This window comes from Sinocyclocheilus grahami, unplaced genomic scaffold (assembly GCF_001515645.1).
Source record: "Sinocyclocheilus grahami isolate Dianchi unplaced genomic scaffold, SAMN03320097.WGS_v1.1 scaffold4.1, whole genome shotgun sequence".
Classification (NCBI taxonomy): Eukaryota; Metazoa; Chordata; class Actinopteri; order Cypriniformes; family Cyprinidae; genus Sinocyclocheilus; species Sinocyclocheilus grahami.
The window spans coordinates 1,981,354-2,000,106 of record NW_015505183.1 but is presented as its reverse complement, the minus strand read 5'-3'; the positions used below and the strand labels follow the sequence as shown (position 1 = coordinate 2,000,106).

Sequence of the window (18,753 nt, the reverse complement as noted above, 5' to 3'; positions counted from 1 at the left end):
AAGATACTTATGCCATTTCCCCAGAAAATGTTTTTTTAAGCAATATGTTCTGTAATAATAAAGCACTTTAATGGCTAGACTATGATCTCAGTTAGATCAAAGGTTTTGTAATCTACTGTATGATTATCCTAGAGACAACACGTGATTTGCAAATATTTAATTGTCATTTTTCATTCTTAGAAATAGATGCTAAATAATATCTTGTTCAAATATGCTATGAACAAACTGGATGTGACATTTCTCAATAATATAAGAAGTTACAGTGATACAAAATGGTTAATTTTCACAAGCATAATTTACACGCAGCGTTACCTTTTGCTTTCCTAAAACACAAAGTCAGCCGAACCAACATGCTGTAATGTTCATCTCTGCCTAAAAAATGCTTCACAGAAGTCAATGAGATGGCAGAAGGGAAAACATCTGTTGTGTACTTTCAGTTTATCAAACATTTATACAGAGTCTGCTGGTTCAAGACACGTCCCAAATGCACCACAAACCACCTCAGTTTGGAGGGAGAGCCCATTAAAATAAAAACATAATGCTGACCGATAACAATACAGACAAATAAGACTTAGCGAGGGTGGCAAGTGCAGAAAGAACTTTTTTCATAGACAAAGCTAACAGAGATTTTTAAACATTAGCATAGAATATGGACACTTGAAAAGAGATGCTTTACTACAGAATTTTAGAATCAAAGAAAATGGAATAATAGGCTACCAAAACACAAGTACTTAAACTGTGAAAATAACTAGGTTGCAGTGGCTTGCGTGTTTTTATGTGCTCTGTAAGGCCTAACAGTGCCTGTACTGTGGTTAAGTTGTTTCCTATGGCTTGAAATACTGAATTGTAAACTTTCTGCAGTCAAAACTTTTTGAATATTTTTGTAATTTAATATTCACATCCTGGTGTTCCATCTGAGGATTCTAGAAGTCTGCAAGTGTTTAATTTTAAATGTTGCAAGTTGCTTTATCTCCCAGTGCAAGACTGGATGTCTGGGAATCAGCAGCAATAGGAGACGTCAGTGCAGAGGAGACAGATGAAACCAAATACACCATCCTTTAACTCTGTCTGGAGGACCTGGTGTCTAGCCAGTACTAATGGCATGTCATTAAAATAATCCAGAGAGCACTGAGCAACTGAACCAACCACAGGATGAGCTTCAGTAAATGAACCCAGTGCCTCAAAGTCTGGATGACAATCTCTTAGAGACCTCAAAGTGTTTGTCCAAATGCCTCAACGCCAATATCAATTAGAACAAGTGATGTTGTTTGCTTAAACAACACAGCCAGGAAGTTTTAAAAGCTGGACAACTTTCATCCGTTTTCTGCCTGTTCCAAGTCCAGTCATTGGCATGATGTACCTGCCAAACCTTCAGTCCAGATAAACAGCTGAGATACATTACATGCAGCACTGAAACGGATCAGTTGATCATCTTACAGCATCCACACTAATGCTGTGGAAGAGTCTGGTCTCCAATCTTTCATCTTCTAAGTGCATTTCAGGCCTCCACAGCATCTAGGTCTAGCGGCTCTGAAGATAAAAGCAACAGTCTAGACTAGTTCCATGTGGTGTAATGCGAGTGTCCCTGGAGGTTCATCTCATTCTCCTAATTTATGTACATAGTTGACTGGAAAAGAGCCACTTCTAGAAGGTTCTCCCTCTATATGGCCCACCTGGGAGGGAAAGTGTGCAAGATGTTGAAGTCTTCAGTTATTCACAGATACTGCGAAGCTGTGTGAGTGTCAGTGTGAGAGAGTTTAAATACTTACCCACCAGTGTGGGTCGTCAGTTGCTGTCACTATGATGACCTCATTCTTAAAGAAAGCCAGCTGATTGGGACCAACTGCTCTACAGTCAACTAACGCTCTGACCTTTTTGGGTCTCTCCTTTAATGAGATCTGAAACACATACAGAATAAACACTTTAGCAAGTTAAGGCTGGAATACACTACATGATTATTGAAATCTGATTTTAAAACACTACTAGTCAACTTTGGTTGACAAAAAACTGGACATCGTACATTAAACGACTAAAGATTTCACGTGGTTCTGAACACAACGGACTCATGCAGAAACGTGCCTCATTGCTAGGAGACTAATGACAAATCAAACAATGTGTGTTCTAAAATCGTCTCAAAATATTAAATATGCTTGATATTCTAAGACTGGATGGAATCAGAATCTGAAGCTAAAAATCAGAGTCTGTGCCCATCATACACTATGTAACTCTTGATTGTTCAAAATCTGCAGACTGGCTATGACTTTCAGCAACTTCTCCTGTTCTCCAGACTGCAAATTGAGAAGAATTTGTGTATAGTATTCCTGCTTTTAAATTCATGTTCATAATTAAAGGAATAACGAACTGCAAAAAAAAAATATATAAACATACTATGTAAACATCAGGAAGACATTTGAAAAATCATATTTCTCAAGGTAAAGATCATAGCATGGCATGTTACCATGGCATTTTTGCGTGAGCGAGGTGGCGGCAGTATGACTGGCACTGTGGCACTGTTGTTAGCATTCACTGGCGGAGGTGCAGGGTTGGGAGCCCCACCCACTGGACTGCAGTAGAGTTCCTCCAGACTGCCAGCACACCCTGGAGACGGGGTTGAACTCTTTCCTTGACTCCCGCTGCTCGAGCGGCGATATGAGGTCGTCTTCTCTGAACTGCAGACATGTGTGATATTTGTATGACAATAAGTCACAATACTACACACATGTATCAATTTCTGATTTTAATGAATGCTACTATTTTAATATTGTTAACAATACTGAACTGATAGCTCAAAAAATATGTCTAGTCTCATTCTTTAATAATCTTTCCAAGAGATTTTACCTACCTAATTCCCAGTTATTTTGTTTCTATCAAATCAGGAACTTTGTTCAAAAACTATTCCCTCATTTCCCGAATCGCCCCCCTGAATCCCCACTGGATGACTTCTTAAAGCTTGAACCACACTCAAAACATTGTACTTCTGTCATTTATAACCAGATTAGAGAGGATTGGGACAGGGACTTGGGATTTGAGTTATCTGATGAACACTGGGAACGTATTCTTGATCTCGTTCATACATCATCAATATGTGCAAGACATAGCCTGATACGGTGTAAGATTTTACACAGGGTTTACTATACTAATGCTAAACTTGCTAAAATATATCCTTTTGTCAGTGATGTATGTAACAGGTGTAGGAATTCACCAGTGGATCTTATTCATATGCTGTGGGAATGCCCTAAATTATTTGATTTGACCAAAATATTTAAAACTCTGAAGGAAGACTGACAGATCTTGATCAAAATCCACTTTTTGCCATTTTTGGCATGGCAGTCGATGCTGCCCTTTCAGTGATGGTTCAAAAGGCTACATCCTTTACTACTTAGCAAGACGTCTAATTCTTTTAAAATGGAAACATGCCTCACCCCCTACTTTTGATCCATGGCTGAAAGAGGTGTTTACTTGCATCAAATTGGATAAAATTATACTGTCACTCAATGGTTCTTTAAGGACCTTTGATAAACTGTGGGGCCCCTTTTTAGATTATTTGGTGGATAACTCTAGACCCTTAAACTGAGCAACATTTTTTTTTCTTTTCTTTTTCTTTTTTTTTACAATTTAGCATGCTATTCTTGTAAATTGTCTAAGGTTCTCTGTCTGTTAAGATATTCTTATTATGACTGAAAGAGGTGTTTACTTGCATCAAATTGGATAAAATTATACTGTCACTCAATGGTTCTTTAAGGACCTTTGATAAACTGTGGGGCCCCTTTTTAGATTATTTGGTGGATAACTCTAGACCCTTAAACTGAGCAACATTTTTTTTTCTTTTCTTTTTCTTTTTTTTACAATTTAGCATGCTATTCTTGTAAATTGTCTAAGGTTCTCTGTCTGTTAAGATATTCTTATTATGGATTTTTTTTATTTTATTATTGTTATAACTTTTTTGTATGGGAAGTTTTTCTTAGGTAGTTAGTTGAGGGAGGTGCTTACTAGGGTATGAACAGTGCATTGTTGTCTTTGAATTTGATGTTCAGTGCAAAAAATCCAATAAACGAAATTTGAAATAAAAAAAATATATGTCTTGTGACAATACAGATCATTAAGTACGATATTGAGGAAACCTCTGGCCTTGGAAGATAAATGCAGCATAGGACCAGGACCACAGTGACAAACCTGACAGGTCCTCTCTGACTCTGTGGTGAGGTGGAGTGATTTTTGCCCTCGGCCCCTGAGAAAAGTTGTCCCTCCCAGGACAATGTCTGTCTGTGTCCTTTTGACCCTCCAGTGCTATGAGCGTGTGCAGGTGTTGGTCCAGGGGACGAAGTGCTGATTCTCTGAAAGCAACCGGTGGGGTGGGAACTCTGACGGCAGGGGGCGTGAGTCTCTGGAATGGAACCTGAGATCTGAGGATCTGAACGACCTGAAGAGACACAAATTATCTTTGACCTTGCTGTGGTTTGTCTGGAATAAACCTGCAGGGTTTCTACACAATTCACATATGCAAAGGAGCTTAATTCAGCTTCTCAGAGAACATCTAAACTTCAGATCATTCATTAGCTTTTGTTTATCAGGTCAAACCTGCACAAGCATTTTTGGGATATACAAAATTCCAGACTTAAAAAGTAAATTAAAAGCTAACAAACAGTATCTCACCTCTTTGTATTGCTTTAGCTGGCAGGGGAGGAGGCATGGAGCCATTAGTGGGGGCGCTGTTATTGGGTGGATTTCGATATAGGAAGTCAACGTTCTCATAGGTCCTGGCCAGGCTGCCTTTATTTAAATTCCATGCAGCCGAGCAGTGACCATTGCTGCCAGTAGGGAGCAGCGGAGACCGTGATCCCTTAGGATGGGGACTCACCTAAACAAATAGTTATTGAACATTATATTTAACATTTTAAGTCCAAACAGAGACATACTTTTATTTATGAGCATTCATAGATTCATAGACTTGTATATTTATAATGTTCCTATTTAAAAATTAAAAAATTCATATTGCTGAACCTGAGCACTGTTTTATCATTGATTCTGTAAATTCTAAAACAAAGAAACATTACAGCATTAATAAATTATTTTATTATTATTAAATGCAAAATAGAGAAACATTTTCACCAGTGGTCACAGCCTAAGATACCACTGTACATATCATGGTGAAAAATACAAATAGTAAGAAATAGTTTATCTGGTTACAGACCCTTTCGTCCAGATCATCTTCACTGTCATACATGTCCTGTGGCGTCTCCCATGTGTATTCAACATGGATCTGAGAGTTGAACTTCCCACTGTGGGCCAATTCCAGCTAAACATGCACACAAAGAAAATGTAAGAAATCCACAGCCAATTCACTAACTCACTTTTGACCAGACTGATATATCACACTAGTGTCCTATTAGACAGAGCAAATACAAAGATTCAAATCCAGCTCTATTTTAATTTATTTGTTTGTTGTTTTTATACTGTAATGAGTCAAAGGTTGGATGATCCCTGGTCCTTTATTTGGAGACACTGGTATTTATAACAGCTACTAGGTTTGCTTTATGTGATGATATTATTATATGCAAGGAAAGGACAAGGGAAGTTCCTTATGAAAACACTGTTACATGAGACTTCAGGATATTAAACAGGATAAAGTTTAACCTAGTCAACCTAGGAATAATATCTCTACAAACATGTGCTCACATACACACACACAAAGTCAATAAAAGCTTTATGCAATATCTGATACTCACCAATTCGACACAATGCATGTGCTGCAGTCTCTTGGCAATGTCTAGAGCTGTCTCACCCGCTGAGTTCACTACAGGACAATCAGAACAATGGAAGGGTCAAAATCAGGACAGACTGATCGATTTGTCTATCTATCTCCCTCTCAAAGTTGAAGTCTGTCATAGTCTGTTTATCCATCTATGTATCCATCCGCCTATCTATCCACCATGTTCATCGTTGAATTTGTGTATATGTGAGAATTGTATACCTGTGTGTAAAACAGCCTTTGCTTTGAGCAAAAGTTTCAAGCACTCTGATTTGTTGTATAATGCACAGTAATGAAGCGCTGTGTTTCCTTCTGCTGTCTTCTTTTCCAGGCAGCCACTAAGAAAAAACACACACACACACAAAGCAGTCAGCTATGGACATCCTACTTGGATGCTGACGGATCCGTGACTATAGCAGATTTCTCTCACCAGTTCTGAGCTAGAAAATCCACCAGAGCCAGAGAAGTCTTCTCAGACATGCGCACAGCTAAGAGAAGACCGGTCTCCTTCAGGTCCTGTTAGACACAGAAGAGAACAAGATAAATCTACAGGCTGCTGCAAACCGGCCACTGTCTTGGTGAAACAAATGTACTGTTATTCACCAGTTCAATAAATCACAGCAGAATGGATGAGGAGTGACGGAGAAGATAAAAAAATTAGACTGAGTTGGCGTTATACAATTCTCCACTTGTGAGTATATGTGTGTTAAAATAAAAATGTTGGTGATTCAGTCATTGAATTATTCAAGTCAAATTCTGTCCTAGAAAAGAGACTTTGGCCAAATAACACACACACACACACACACACACACCAAACTCAAACACAAGTACAGCAGTCATTACACAGCTTGTGTTTACTTCCTGAGTGGGCTGAGGAGAGGGAAATCTGATTAGAGATGGAAAAAAGAGAGGAAATACAGAATTACAGAGAGAGTGTGAATGATGTATGATTAATGACGTTTAACCACACAGATGTCTCAGTCATTTCTGCTTATACAGCTCAAAATGATCAAAAAGAGTTAAACATCTATTTGAGTAAACCACAGGAAGTCTCATATGATGGATGGACCCTGTGAAAGCAACTAAACATCTCAAGAAAAGTCTAAAGCACAAGTGAAGGCATATTAATAAGCCTTGATGGTTTTGTTATCATTGTGGTTGTGTTTGTGTATATATGGTGGGATTGAGGCTCTCACCTGTCTGTCAGGTGTGGCCACTGGTTTAGACAGGTCCTCTCCCTCTGCATAGAGCTGTAGCAGTGACGTGAGATCTTTGCTCCTCACAGTGTCATGCACGTGGTATGCTTCAGAGTGTTCTTTTGGGAGGACGTAGCGTCGCTCTGCATACTTCGCTACAATGTACTCCTTCCTCACTGTCCTGAGACATGCAAACAAAATGAAGCCAAAAAAGTCTGAGCTACTGATAAAGTGAAAAAACTTTTGTAAAAGGAAAAAAAAAAAAAATTTATATGGATCTATATACGTGACTGCACAGTAGGACTCACATGTCGCTTTTTGGGAGGGGCTTGACTGCATCATTGGGCAGGTTGACTTCCATGATGTCATTAAACTTGGCATTTCCAATGCTCACTGCCAACTGTGAACCAAAACACAACTGATAAACGAATGTTTGCAGTAAAAGACCACAGACATTTGAACACTGAATTCATGCATCCAGCTTCATATGTTTGGTAATTTATCTGTAATCTAACTGACAAGTAACTAACAAACTAATAAATAACACTCATGTGTGCAGGAGCAGAATTTAAAGTAAAGAGTTCATATAAACATGTACAGATGTGAGCGAGTCACTTGTGAGTAACCACTGACTCAGTCCCAGTGGATTATGGGTAAAAAGTTCAAGATAAATGTGATTTCTGTCAGGACCACTATCGTCAAAGATGATTGAAAATTTGCATACAGTTTGGATTGGCGGTATGGTTCTGTTCTGGGCAAGAACTCCCTGCGCATTCAAGCAGCCTAGCATGGATGAGAGCAGGGAGAGCAGCGATAACCCCCCAGGATAAACAGAACAGAACCAACATAAATGTATTGCAGATATCATTAAAGGTCAATAATTTTATGTACATATTTTAGATTTAGTCTGGCTCAAAGGATAATCAGAAGGCTGAATCCTGACTGACAGAGGAGGAGCTGGGGATGGAGGAGGGTAATTAGCTATTGAGTAATGCGAAAACTGCTGATAATATATATGAATGCTTATATAGGTGTCGTATTCCTAGGTAGAAGGGGATCAGCTGAGAGTCAGCTGATGCGAGCTTGACTAACGTGACCTGCCAGAACTAATGCTACGCTTGATAATTACCACACAAAAAAAAGTAAATGTGAACTGAATAATTAATGGATCTAAATGATCTTTTTACGTTTTGGCGTGTGAGTGTGCTTACCAGGAGCTCAGATGTGCTCAGCACATCAAGAGTGAGAGACTGAATTCGTGAGTGATGTACTCCAAGCTCACGATGGATTCCTGAACACTCGATACAAGTGAGAATTCCCAGGTTAGTGGAGAGCCAGGTGGGTTCTAAAGAGCACAACACACGTCAACATTTCTTTGCCACTCTTTAACACCTTTTACTAACCAATAAAGTGTTTTTCAAGAGCTCTTCATAAAGATGATGCAGTAATTCTGTAGAACAGACATAACATTATGCATTGCTTAAATATTTCATTGATCTAAATAGTCTCGTGTAAGAAATACATATATGCAAAACTACGTAAGGCTTAAATTTAATGACTCTTCTAGTATCATCATTTTGATTCGATTTAGAATAACATAACACATGGGATTTCTGTATTTGTGACATGGCAAGTGGCCATTCACACAGAATGCATTTTTGTATTTAAAAATAAAAAGACACTAGACACGAGTGCAGTGGTCAAACACGTGCATCTAGCAAAAAATTTAAATAAAAAAAGGAAATGTACTCTGTGTGAATGGCCCCTAACAGCATTTAAATGTTTTAGGTTTTTTTTTTAGACCTGGGGCTCCGCAGTCACAGCAGGCCTCATTGCCAGGCTGATTTCTCAGGCCTGAGATCACAGCTCGGACGAGCTCCTGCAGACCACTGTCCTGAAACTGGAGCTGATCTCCTCCGAGAGCCGTGTTCAAGGCCTCCTCCTTACTGTTCTGCAGCACTGACACCCATCTGCAAGAAGACCAATGAAGGGATTACAAAGAAAAGACGCGTGTTCATATCAAAAGGTGACAATTCAGATACATCCGTTGCATCAGAAACATTTCATCTTTCTTTATCTTACTCTTTCCTTTTTATTCTTTCTCTTCTTGAGAAGCAGGTTTTGAACCTGCTCTCTCCTGCATGTCTGTACATGCCGCTCTGTAGAGTACGATAAAGATTTCACTGTATAGGGAGGGGGGGGTGCTATGTGTGTAAATTTCCGCACTTACATCATGCATTCTTGTTCATCCTCAGCCTGGAAATGGTATGTACGATTGTCTGCAAGGACAAAAAGAGAAAGTGAGAAATAAATAGTGTGTGTTGTGCCAAATTTCAACCCCCTGCCGAATTATTTACCCCCCTCGTTCAAGTCGATGCCTGATTGCCTAATCTTAACCCTACACCTACTCCTAAACCTACCAATACTAGGGAGGTAATAATCTGGTGGGGGGTCAGAATTGGGCACAACACCGGCAATTTTCCGGAATCAACGCAGTGTGAAAGGGGCTATGTAAAAACATTCTGATATACAGGAAATCAACAGAAAAAAACAGGTCAGGACTAGCCACTCAACTTACCTGCATTCCATGATCCACATACACCTACATACCTATTCCTCAAAATGTTAATTACATACTTCTGAACACCCACATGCATAAAACACCTCGCCCTGTTTAACATACTAGATTTCCCTGAATGCATCACATACTGGTCAGTTACATCACCAGCATTGAAATATTTCCAGCCATGAATGTTAAATTCATCCCTGGCTAATCCTTGGATATGTTCAGAATAGCATACTATTGTTATTATTCCTGAGGTATATAGTACTGTACATAGTATGTAAATGTCTGCATAGAATACCCAGACAACCCATTATATGTATTAAAGCCAAATGCTACAAAATGAAATTTCAGACAAAACTTTGAAAAATATATAATGAATTAAAATGTCATTAAAATTCTACTTACAGTTATGTTTTACCATTATAAGTGAGAAAATTGTGTGACAGCAATGTATCATACTACGTACTGCTTAAAACGTACATTGCCTTCTGTTTCAATTATTATTTTTAAAGATTAGCAGATGAACTTTTCCACGACATTGTAATTTATTGAGATGCACCTGTACAGTATGTGCTGCACACTATTCAATCATTAGTATGCTAGATTCCCATTCCAAACATAGTTCTTTTCTTCATACCACAGCAGAGATGAAAAGGGTGAAAGGTCAGAGATCAACGTACGTGTAACTAAATCAAATGTTCTCTTCTCCTCAGGGTTGGGCCGCACCTGACATGTCAGGAGGTTGAGCTTTGCGGGTGGTCTGTTGATCTGAGAGTGAGAGAAGAATCATAACATGCTTAAAGTGCATTCTCATCACATATGTGGTCACTCACTAAATCAAAGGCAAACAAATTTCACTTGCAATTATGCTGTGGCAAGGACTGATGCTAAAGATGTGCGTAAAAGCTTACATAACTTTTATGGTTGCTAAAACACTGAAGCTGGAAGCACACAGACATGTAAGCAAAACCAGTGAAAGCTTTGGGTTTTGACAATGTGGATGATTCCAGATAAAAATTTTTTATGTGTTTTGGCCTGTAGTTTGTGGTTCTGGAAGGAAATCGCGATGAGTCTTTCTCATATAGCTTGGGAAAATTTGATTGCAGGACTCTGAAGCTCAAGTAATCCCTCTTGAGACTATAAGAACTGGAAACAGCCTTTGTGTGTCATCACCAATGTCAGTTTATGATTTGTGCTAATTAAACAATCACACAAGCAAGAGTACTGATTACAGCATAGTGATTCAGCCATAGGATTTATATAGAAGGTTTGTAAACAAAAAGTTAATATTAAGTACTTAAATTCCTCTCAGCCAAGCAGATTCAAAAGACTGTAATATAATGAAGTATGAGTAACTGGAAGCTGTTGAGTGTGTTTGTGTCTCTCAAATCTCACCGTGCTGTGTGAAATGGTGAGACAGCCATATTTAACCCCACACTTCCTCTTCTGCCAAACCTTTCTGATCCTAAAACACAAAGATCACAGAAAATCCCTAACGATTCACATTCAGTATTCATCAGTATTAGCATAATAGCTCCATAGCAAAGGTTTATTTCAAAGAAAAACAAAAGTATGTTTTACCCTTACTTCTATTATTTTTCTCACGGAGATAAAATTTTACCATATTAAGGGGTCCTTGGCATCAAATTTTATACAGTTGATTGCTTTACCATATAAACTCTATATGCAGAAATAACTAGTAGCCAATTGTTAATTGTTCTGATTCATTAGCTCTCTAGTGAAGTCACAATCAGTCATTAAAGGGATAGTTCACCCAAAAATGAAAATTTGATGTTTATTTGCTTACCCCCAGAGCATCCAAGATGTGGGTGACTGACACAAACAAAGATTTTTAACTCAAACCGTTGTAGTCTGTCAGTCTTATAATGGAAGTGAATGGGAATCCCGGCTTTGAGAGTCAAAAAAACATACACAAACAAAACCAAATTAAACCCTGTAGCTTGTGACGACACATTGATGTGTAAAGACACGAAACGATTGGTCTGTGCAAGAAACTGAACAGTATTTATTTCGTTTTTTTACCTCTGATTCACCGCAATGTCCGAACTGTCCTGAGCGCGTTCTTAACAGCCGGCGCATGACGCGTCTTCTTCTTCTTCTTCTTGCTTTACGGCGGATCGCAGACTTATAAGTGCATTACCGCCACCTATCTCTCAAATGGACCATTGACACTCTATCTACAATCTCAATTAGGAGTGTCAATGGTCCATTTGAGAGATAAGTGGCAGTTAAAAACATTTATTTCGTTTTTTTACCTCTGATTCACCGCAATGTCCGAACTGTCCTGAGCGCGTTCTTAACAGCCTTATTCACTTCCATTATATGACTGACAAACTGCAATGGTTTGAGTTAAAAATCTTTGTTTGTGTTCTACTGAAGAAACAAAGTCACTTATATCTTGGATGCCCTGGGGGTAAGCAGATAAACATCAGATTTTAAATTTTTGGGTGAACTATCCCTTTAACAACAAAAATGGCATTGACACGTTTATTCTCATGCACTGATCAAAACCTAGGTAGTCTAGATGAATGTGGGCATGTGCTTTGTGAGCTGTAGGCTGGGCTCAGAGGTTTTAAGAGAGTGCAAGTAAGACTCTAGTGCAGCAAGAGACTAAACCACAAAGCTCAGACTGATGCTTTATGTTGCTAACTATCTGTGCTGCACGACTCTCAGGACATTATAACTCATTCCTTCATTTATTCTGCTTCCAGTTTAAGAAGAAGGGCATATATATCATTACATACACTGAGAGCAGTGTGGAGAGTGTTCCCCGAGTCACCCCATGTGACAAAATGCAAACAGGAGTGGAATACTGCATCATGTCTGGAAAACCTTTAATAAGCCCATGTAATACAAATAAACAGTTGGTCTGTTGTTGTTTTTGGGGGGGTTTGTGACCTTCGCAATTTAAGGAAGTAGACAGGAATGTTTAGCTCACCCATCACTCTTCTTAAGAAGGAATCCAGATTTCTCTGTGCCATATTTCTTATTGCCTTGAGGCTGGTGAATGCTATATCCATGGCCAGAGTTCTTTCTGTTTAGAAAATCCTGTGAAGACGCAGAACAACATTTATTGTAATTGCGGTCAACATCATCTTCATCTCCGAATTTGCTGAAATATAGTCTTTAAAACCAATTATGGCCACAGACAAGCTGTTTTCCAGTCCATCTGACTCGGACTACATTCATGAAGAAAACGCATTACTTTGAGCTAGAAGTATTGCATTCTAGGAGTTGTATTTATTTTGGAGATTACCTCTTTGCCATCCACCTGTAGTTGTGTTCTAAGTGAGTCGCGCAATTGAGAGAGCTGTTTTACTTCTTCGTCCTGCTCATGACGAACCTGTGAACAATAACAGTAAAGTGGTGTGGGGTTTGTATTTGTGCAACACAATGTGACTGGTCTTAGAGATTGCAGGCTTACACTGCAGCACATCCCTCCGTTTTGTAATCAAGCCCAGGACCAAACCAACACAGCCAGAAATGCATTACTCAAAGCCTGTTGAAATTATGGCTTTGGCCCCCAGTACAAAATTCCAACAGTTTCTTCAGCCAATTTCCATTAAATAGTATTTTTAAAGGAACTTTTTCCTTTAGGAAAGCTGGATTGTGGTTGTCTCATTTTTGAGTTTCATTTCCTTTTATGTCCAAGTGCTGATTCGTTATGATCAAAAGGAGGACAAGTTGAAACAGGAGAAATGTCACTTTAGAAACTTTACCCAAACCAGTTCTGCTATAAAACACGGTCATCTCAACACCAATTCCACATGCCCTATCCTGCCTTCTCCTCATATAATTAACAAAATGGCAAACTTTAAAGGTGACATATCATGAAAATCTGACTTTTCCAGGTTTTAAGTGCTATAATCAGGTCCCCAGTGCATCTACCAACCAAGGAAACGTGAAAAAGATTAACCCAGTAACTTTGTTTTGGTAAGCCTTTTTCTGCAAGCGTCAGAGAAAAATAGCGCGTCTGATTTCGCTCCCTTGGTGACGTGGCAAAGGGATCTTATTATAATATTACCGCCCCTTAATCTGTAAGTTTCCACCAGGTTTCCACCCACGGCACCATCATTTTGATTTCACAAGCGACAACGGTGTACCAGTTCTAATGAATAACAGTAAAGTGGTGTGGGGTTTGTATTTGTGCAACACAATGTGACTGGTCTTAGAGATTGCAGGCTTACACTGCAGCACATCCCTCCGTTTTGTAATCAAGCCCAGGACCAAACCAACACAGCCAGAAATGCATTACTCAAAGCCTGTTGAAATTATGGCTTTGGCCCCCAGTACAAAATTCCAACAGTTTCTTCAGCCAATTTCCATTAAATAGTATTTTTAAAGGAACTTTTTCCTTTAGGAAAGCTGGATTGTGGTTGTCTCATTTTTGAGTTTCATTTCCTTTTATGTCCAAGTGCTGATTCGTTATGATCAAAAGGAGGACAAGTTGAAACAGGAGAAATGTCACTTTAGAAACTTTACCCAAACCAGTTCTGCTATAAAACACGGTCATCTCAACACCAATTCCACATGCCCTATCCTGCCTTCTCCTCATATAATTAACAAAATGGCAAACTTTAAAGGTGACATATCATGAAAATCTGACTTTTCCAGGTTTTAAGTGCTATAATCAGGTCCCCAGTGCATCTACCAACCAAGGAAACGTGAAAAAGATTAACCCAGTAACTTTGTTTTGGTAAGCCTTTTTCTGCAAGCGTCAGAGAAAAATAGCGCGTCTGATTTCGCTCCCTTGGTGACGTGGCAAAGGGATCTTATTATAATATTACCGCCCCTTAATCTGTAAGTTTCCACCAGGTTTCCACCCACGGCACCATCATTTTGATTTCACAAGCGACAACGGTGTACCAGTTCTAATGCCATGGCGAAAGTTTGAGCAAAACATACTAACTGTTCTGCCTTTGGCTGCACAGACTAGCACAGAACACTATTTAAGAGTCCCAGCCTCAGAGGAGGTATACAGTAAACAAGCTAAAAAAGCCAGAACTACGTTTTTATAAATTGTCGACCCAAAAGAAACTAGCGTTTAGGACACAAAAGTAGAGTGCTACATGTCATATTACTCTGAGAACCGCGCCCACTGGAGGGAAACTTAATCGACGACAAGACCATTCATTATTTTTAACCATATCAAAGGATTATTTCACCACCCTATGTGAATCTGAGGGGAGGAGATATATTAAGAAACTAAATTTTATTGGTCTATGTCAGTGCTCCTTTTCCAAACCTTCCTTTTGTTTGAGAAATGATCCAACTGAATGGCCCAACGTGAAATACCCCGACATCTACAACTATTTGTGTCCTAATCGCTCGTTTTTTTGGGTCGACAGCTTACAAAAACGTAGTTCTGGCTTTTTTAGCTTGTTTACTGTATACCTTGTCACATAACAGCTCTTAGGCATTGCTCCGTTTTTTGTTATAAGTCAGATATGACAAGGAGGCAGCTTCCCGGAATAGACAGTCAATGGAGAGCATTGGAGCAACATAGCTTGTTGTTAACATTTTGCTAAGCTAGTGTACACTTTCATTTGCCTAAAAATACCTAGCACACATTTGCAACATATAAAACCGTTTTATTCATATTTTTCAGTACTCATCCACCATCGTGAGTATTTTATTATTTCATTAAGCTTGTTGAAATGCATTTTGGGATAGCTTTCTCTGCAAATGATACATGCAATGACATTATTTAAAAGAGGAATACTTTTTGAAGCTGTCTATTATGTATTAAAATGCTGTCAAGGTAGGCTGCTGACTAGATTTTTAACAAAGCTAATGTGCGTGCTAACAAAAAAAGATATTCAGTAGAAATTCATGGAATGTTACAAAGTCTTTCAAACAAACGGTTTCAGTCAGATTAGACATGTAAAATTGATGATAAAGTGTCAATGAAAATCTTTCTCGAATGGAATTTTAAAAAAATCATGAGAAGCAAGATAGTTTCAAAACATTGAAGGTGTGTATGTGTCTGCGCATATGGTCTGACTTTCTGCATTACAGTAAGAAAACAAACAAAAACAAAGGAAAAAACAAGATAAGCCATTATGTCTGCTCATCACCTCTCTAAGAAAACAAACTATCCAGTTAGAACTGCCCTTTAAGATCCACAGCAAAAATGTATGAAATTTATGAACATTTTAAAATACATTTTAAGATATTTATGTAACACTCTGTCAAGTGTGGAGACTCTGAACACAGGACATATATACGTTACACTGTCTACACAGATACTGGGTTTGACAAGTCTATTACCGTATGTACAGAGGCTGCTAACTTCTCCACAAATGGACCCAGATTCTCTGCGGCCTTTAGTCCATCCTGGAAAAAACTGAGAACACACAATAGCAGTGTTTAGCCATCTCAAATGTCAACGCCCACACCCACAAAGCCAAAGAGATTCAATCATTACAGACAGACAGTTGTTGAATGATTAGCAGGATTAAATCTTCACTGTACAGTTATTCAAATTCATTTGAGATTCATATGCTGAAGCCAGTGTTATAAGGGGTTTTAACCCAGACATAAGTGTAATGTGAAAAGCCAATTTAACCAAGTTTTGGACTGCATCTGAAAAGGAAGCTGGTGTTTTTAGAGGATCTAAATTTGGTTTAGACGTACTTAAGTTGGGCTTGAAAGTACTTGATCAGGCTCTGCAGTAGATCTGGACCTTGTCGAACTTTCAGCTCCTGAATCTTCAGTAAATACTGTCAAAAGCAGAAAGAGACAGAAATAGTTGTTATTTCGTCAACAATCAAAGGTCAATCCCACTGCTGTGTCCCAACATTGTGACTCACCACAAAGCAAAAGTAGATGAATCCAGCGCAAACATGAATTAAAGTGTGAAATGCACTATACAACTTTTTTGCCACGATTTGGAGTCTGGAGGAGATAATTGCTAGTTGCCAAAACCAATCTGCAGACTTTGGGCTGTCGGATTTCACAGATAATCGTGTAGTGTATGATTCAAACAGACTCCAATTTTTTTTTAGCTTTTCTTCCAGTGTATTCCAGCTTTATGAACTGAAAACAGAAACTAAATTATCTAGTGAAACTAAATCATCTAATTTTCTAAAAGTTGGCATACATGAGCATGAGTAAATTACTTTATGGAGATTAAAAAAGGTGAAAGAAGCCACTGGAGATCAAATGCTGCTTAAGCTTCTGAATATTCAGTATCTAAGCAATCTGTTAAAATACATGAAAATCTACATATATGGATACAGGAACTTTCCAAAGTTAATGATGGTCACATGGTCAGTCACATTTGGAAGAAATAACGCTTGTCTCCACTATAAAAAGGGAGAAGTGGAAACATCTGGAGCTCTGCGGCTGAGAAAGGGAGTGCTGTAGGACACTGAAAATCCCCTCTCTTTCATTATTCCTCCACTTCACTCCTTATTTCCTTATTCTTTCTATTACCACAGCTGGGTTCAAACGGCGTAGCCCAAATTTCCCCGGTCCTGCAAACTGCCACGCACACAGTATATGGAACTTGGACATATCGCCTCAGACATGTGGAGTGAGGTCATCAATAACCACAAATGAACACAATGTGGCCTCAAACAAGAGTGCATCTCTCAAAAGCACCCCAAAGCTTTTTGGTTTCAGGTGACTTCACACACCGCCACACACTTATTGAATTTACAAAGAACATGTTTAACACCACAGAGAGGTTAACAATCTGAGGTAACCCAGGAATTACTTTCTAAGACACACATACACATTCAGCTGCACTAACCGCACTTATTGAGACGCTCACACAATGCGGTCTTGGTCAGGTTAATTTTGCACACGTTTCATAGTCTGTTAACCGGCTGCCCTCGTACGGCCTCTTATACCTCACACATCTGCAGCTGGAAGTTCCTTCTTTCTCTTTCCATGTCCTCCACTGTGTCTGTTGATTCCAACCGGATCATTCCATGCTGTTTCTGTTTCTCCCTCCTTTCTTTCTCCAGCTTGCCTCTGAAAAGCCGAAGTAAAAAAATGAATGAAGAAAAAGAGAAAAGAACATAATGAAACACTAGTTTAGCTTGTGGACTTGTCTTTTAGACAAGCCAAGTGGTGGTCTTATATTAAATGTTATAGGAAGTTGTGTACCAGGAGAACAATTTGACTCTGAAACTTACATTTTAGCATCATAATCCTTCCAGCTTTTCTCCATCAGTTTTTTCAGCTCCTGAGAGAGAAAATACAACATAAGAATAAAGAATTTAATTAATTAATATATATACACAGGTGCATCTCAATAAATTAGAGTGTCGTGGAAAAGTTCATTTATTTCAGTAATTCAACTTAAATTGTGAAACTCGTGTATTAAATAAATTCAATGCACACAGACTGAAGTAGTTTAAGTCTTTGGTTCTTTTAATTGTGATGATTTTGGCTCACATTTAACAAAAACCCATCAATTCAATATCTCAACAAATTAGAATATGGTGACATGCCAATCAGCTAATCAACTTAAAACACCTGCAAAGCTTTCCTGAGCCTTCAAAATGGTCTCTCAGTTTGGTTCACTAGGCTACACAATCATGGTGAAGACTGCTGATCTGACAGTTGTCCAGAAGACAATCATTGACACCCTTCACAAGGAGGGTAAGCCACAAACATTAATTGCCAAAGAAGCTGGCTGTTCACAGAGTGCTGTATTGGGAGCCACCACATACAGACGTGTCAAGGAATTTGACTACAGTTGTATTCCTCTTGTTAAGCTACTCCTGAACCACAGACAACGTCAGAGGCGTCTTACCTGGGCTAAGGAGAAGAAGAACTGGACTGTTGCCCAGTGGTCCAAAGTCCTCTTTTCAGATGAGAGCAAGTTTTGTATTTCATTTGGAAACCAAGGTCCTAGAGCCTGGAGGAAGGGTGGAGAAGCTCATAGCACAAGTTGCTTGAAGTCCAGTGTTAAGTTTCCACAGTCTGTGATGATTTGGGGTGCAATGTCATCTGCTGGTGTTGGTCCATTGTGTTTTTTGAAAACCAACGTCACTGCACCCGTTTACCAAGAAATTTTGGAGCACTTCATGCTTCCTTCTGCTGACCAGCTTTTTGAAGATGCTGATTTAATTCTCCAGAAGGATTTGGCACCTGCCCACACTGCCAAAAGCACCAAAAGTTGGTTAAATGACCATGGTGTTGGTGTGCTTGACTGGCCAGCAAACTCACCAGACCTGAACCCCAAAGAGAATCTATGGGGTATTGTC

The 18,753-nt window shown here is 38.9% G+C and overlaps 1 protein-coding gene across 3 annotated transcripts in view; it reads right to left on the bottom strand.

Annotated features, from left to right (window-relative positions):
• The window catches only part of LOC107582563 (arf-GAP with SH3 domain, ANK repeat and PH domain-containing protein 1-like), a 34,725-nt gene continuing 15,972 nt past the window's right edge, over window positions 1-18,753 (bottom strand). For 2 of the 3 annotated variants that reach the window (XM_016268458.1, XM_016268475.1), the window contains 22 exons: window positions 17,677-17,726; window positions 17,389-17,512; window positions 16,169-16,254; window positions 15,803-15,878; window positions 12,789-12,875; window positions 12,471-12,580; window positions 10,907-10,976; window positions 10,192-10,279; window positions 9,176-9,224; window positions 8,749-8,915; window positions 8,157-8,290; window positions 7,254-7,345; window positions 6,946-7,168; window positions 6,180-6,265; window positions 5,972-6,087; window positions 5,727-5,794; window positions 5,192-5,296; window positions 4,654-4,858; window positions 4,174-4,420; window positions 2,459-2,669; window positions 1,770-1,898; window positions 1-1,673 (listed from right to left, as the gene is read on the bottom strand). In XM_016268458.1, the coding sequence (XP_016123944.1) occupies window positions 1,599-1,673; window positions 1,770-1,898; window positions 2,459-2,669; window positions 4,174-4,420; window positions 4,654-4,858; window positions 5,192-5,296; window positions 5,727-5,794; window positions 5,972-6,087; window positions 6,180-6,265; window positions 6,946-7,168; window positions 7,254-7,345; window positions 8,157-8,290; window positions 8,749-8,915; window positions 9,176-9,224; window positions 10,192-10,279; window positions 10,907-10,976; window positions 12,471-12,580; window positions 12,789-12,875; window positions 15,803-15,878; window positions 16,169-16,254; window positions 17,389-17,512; window positions 17,677-17,726 (2,598 nt within the window). In that variant the 3' untranslated portion in view covers window positions 1-1,598. The remainder of the gene's footprint in view (window positions 1,674-1,769; window positions 1,899-2,458; window positions 2,670-4,173; window positions 4,421-4,653; window positions 4,859-5,191; window positions 5,297-5,726; window positions 5,795-5,971; window positions 6,088-6,179; window positions 6,266-6,945; window positions 7,169-7,253; window positions 7,346-8,156; window positions 8,291-8,748; window positions 8,916-9,175; window positions 9,225-10,191; window positions 10,280-10,906; window positions 10,977-12,470; window positions 12,581-12,788; window positions 12,876-15,802; window positions 15,879-16,168; window positions 16,255-17,388; window positions 17,513-17,676; window positions 17,727-18,753) is intronic. The other variant, XM_016268466.1, reaches the window with a different exon arrangement.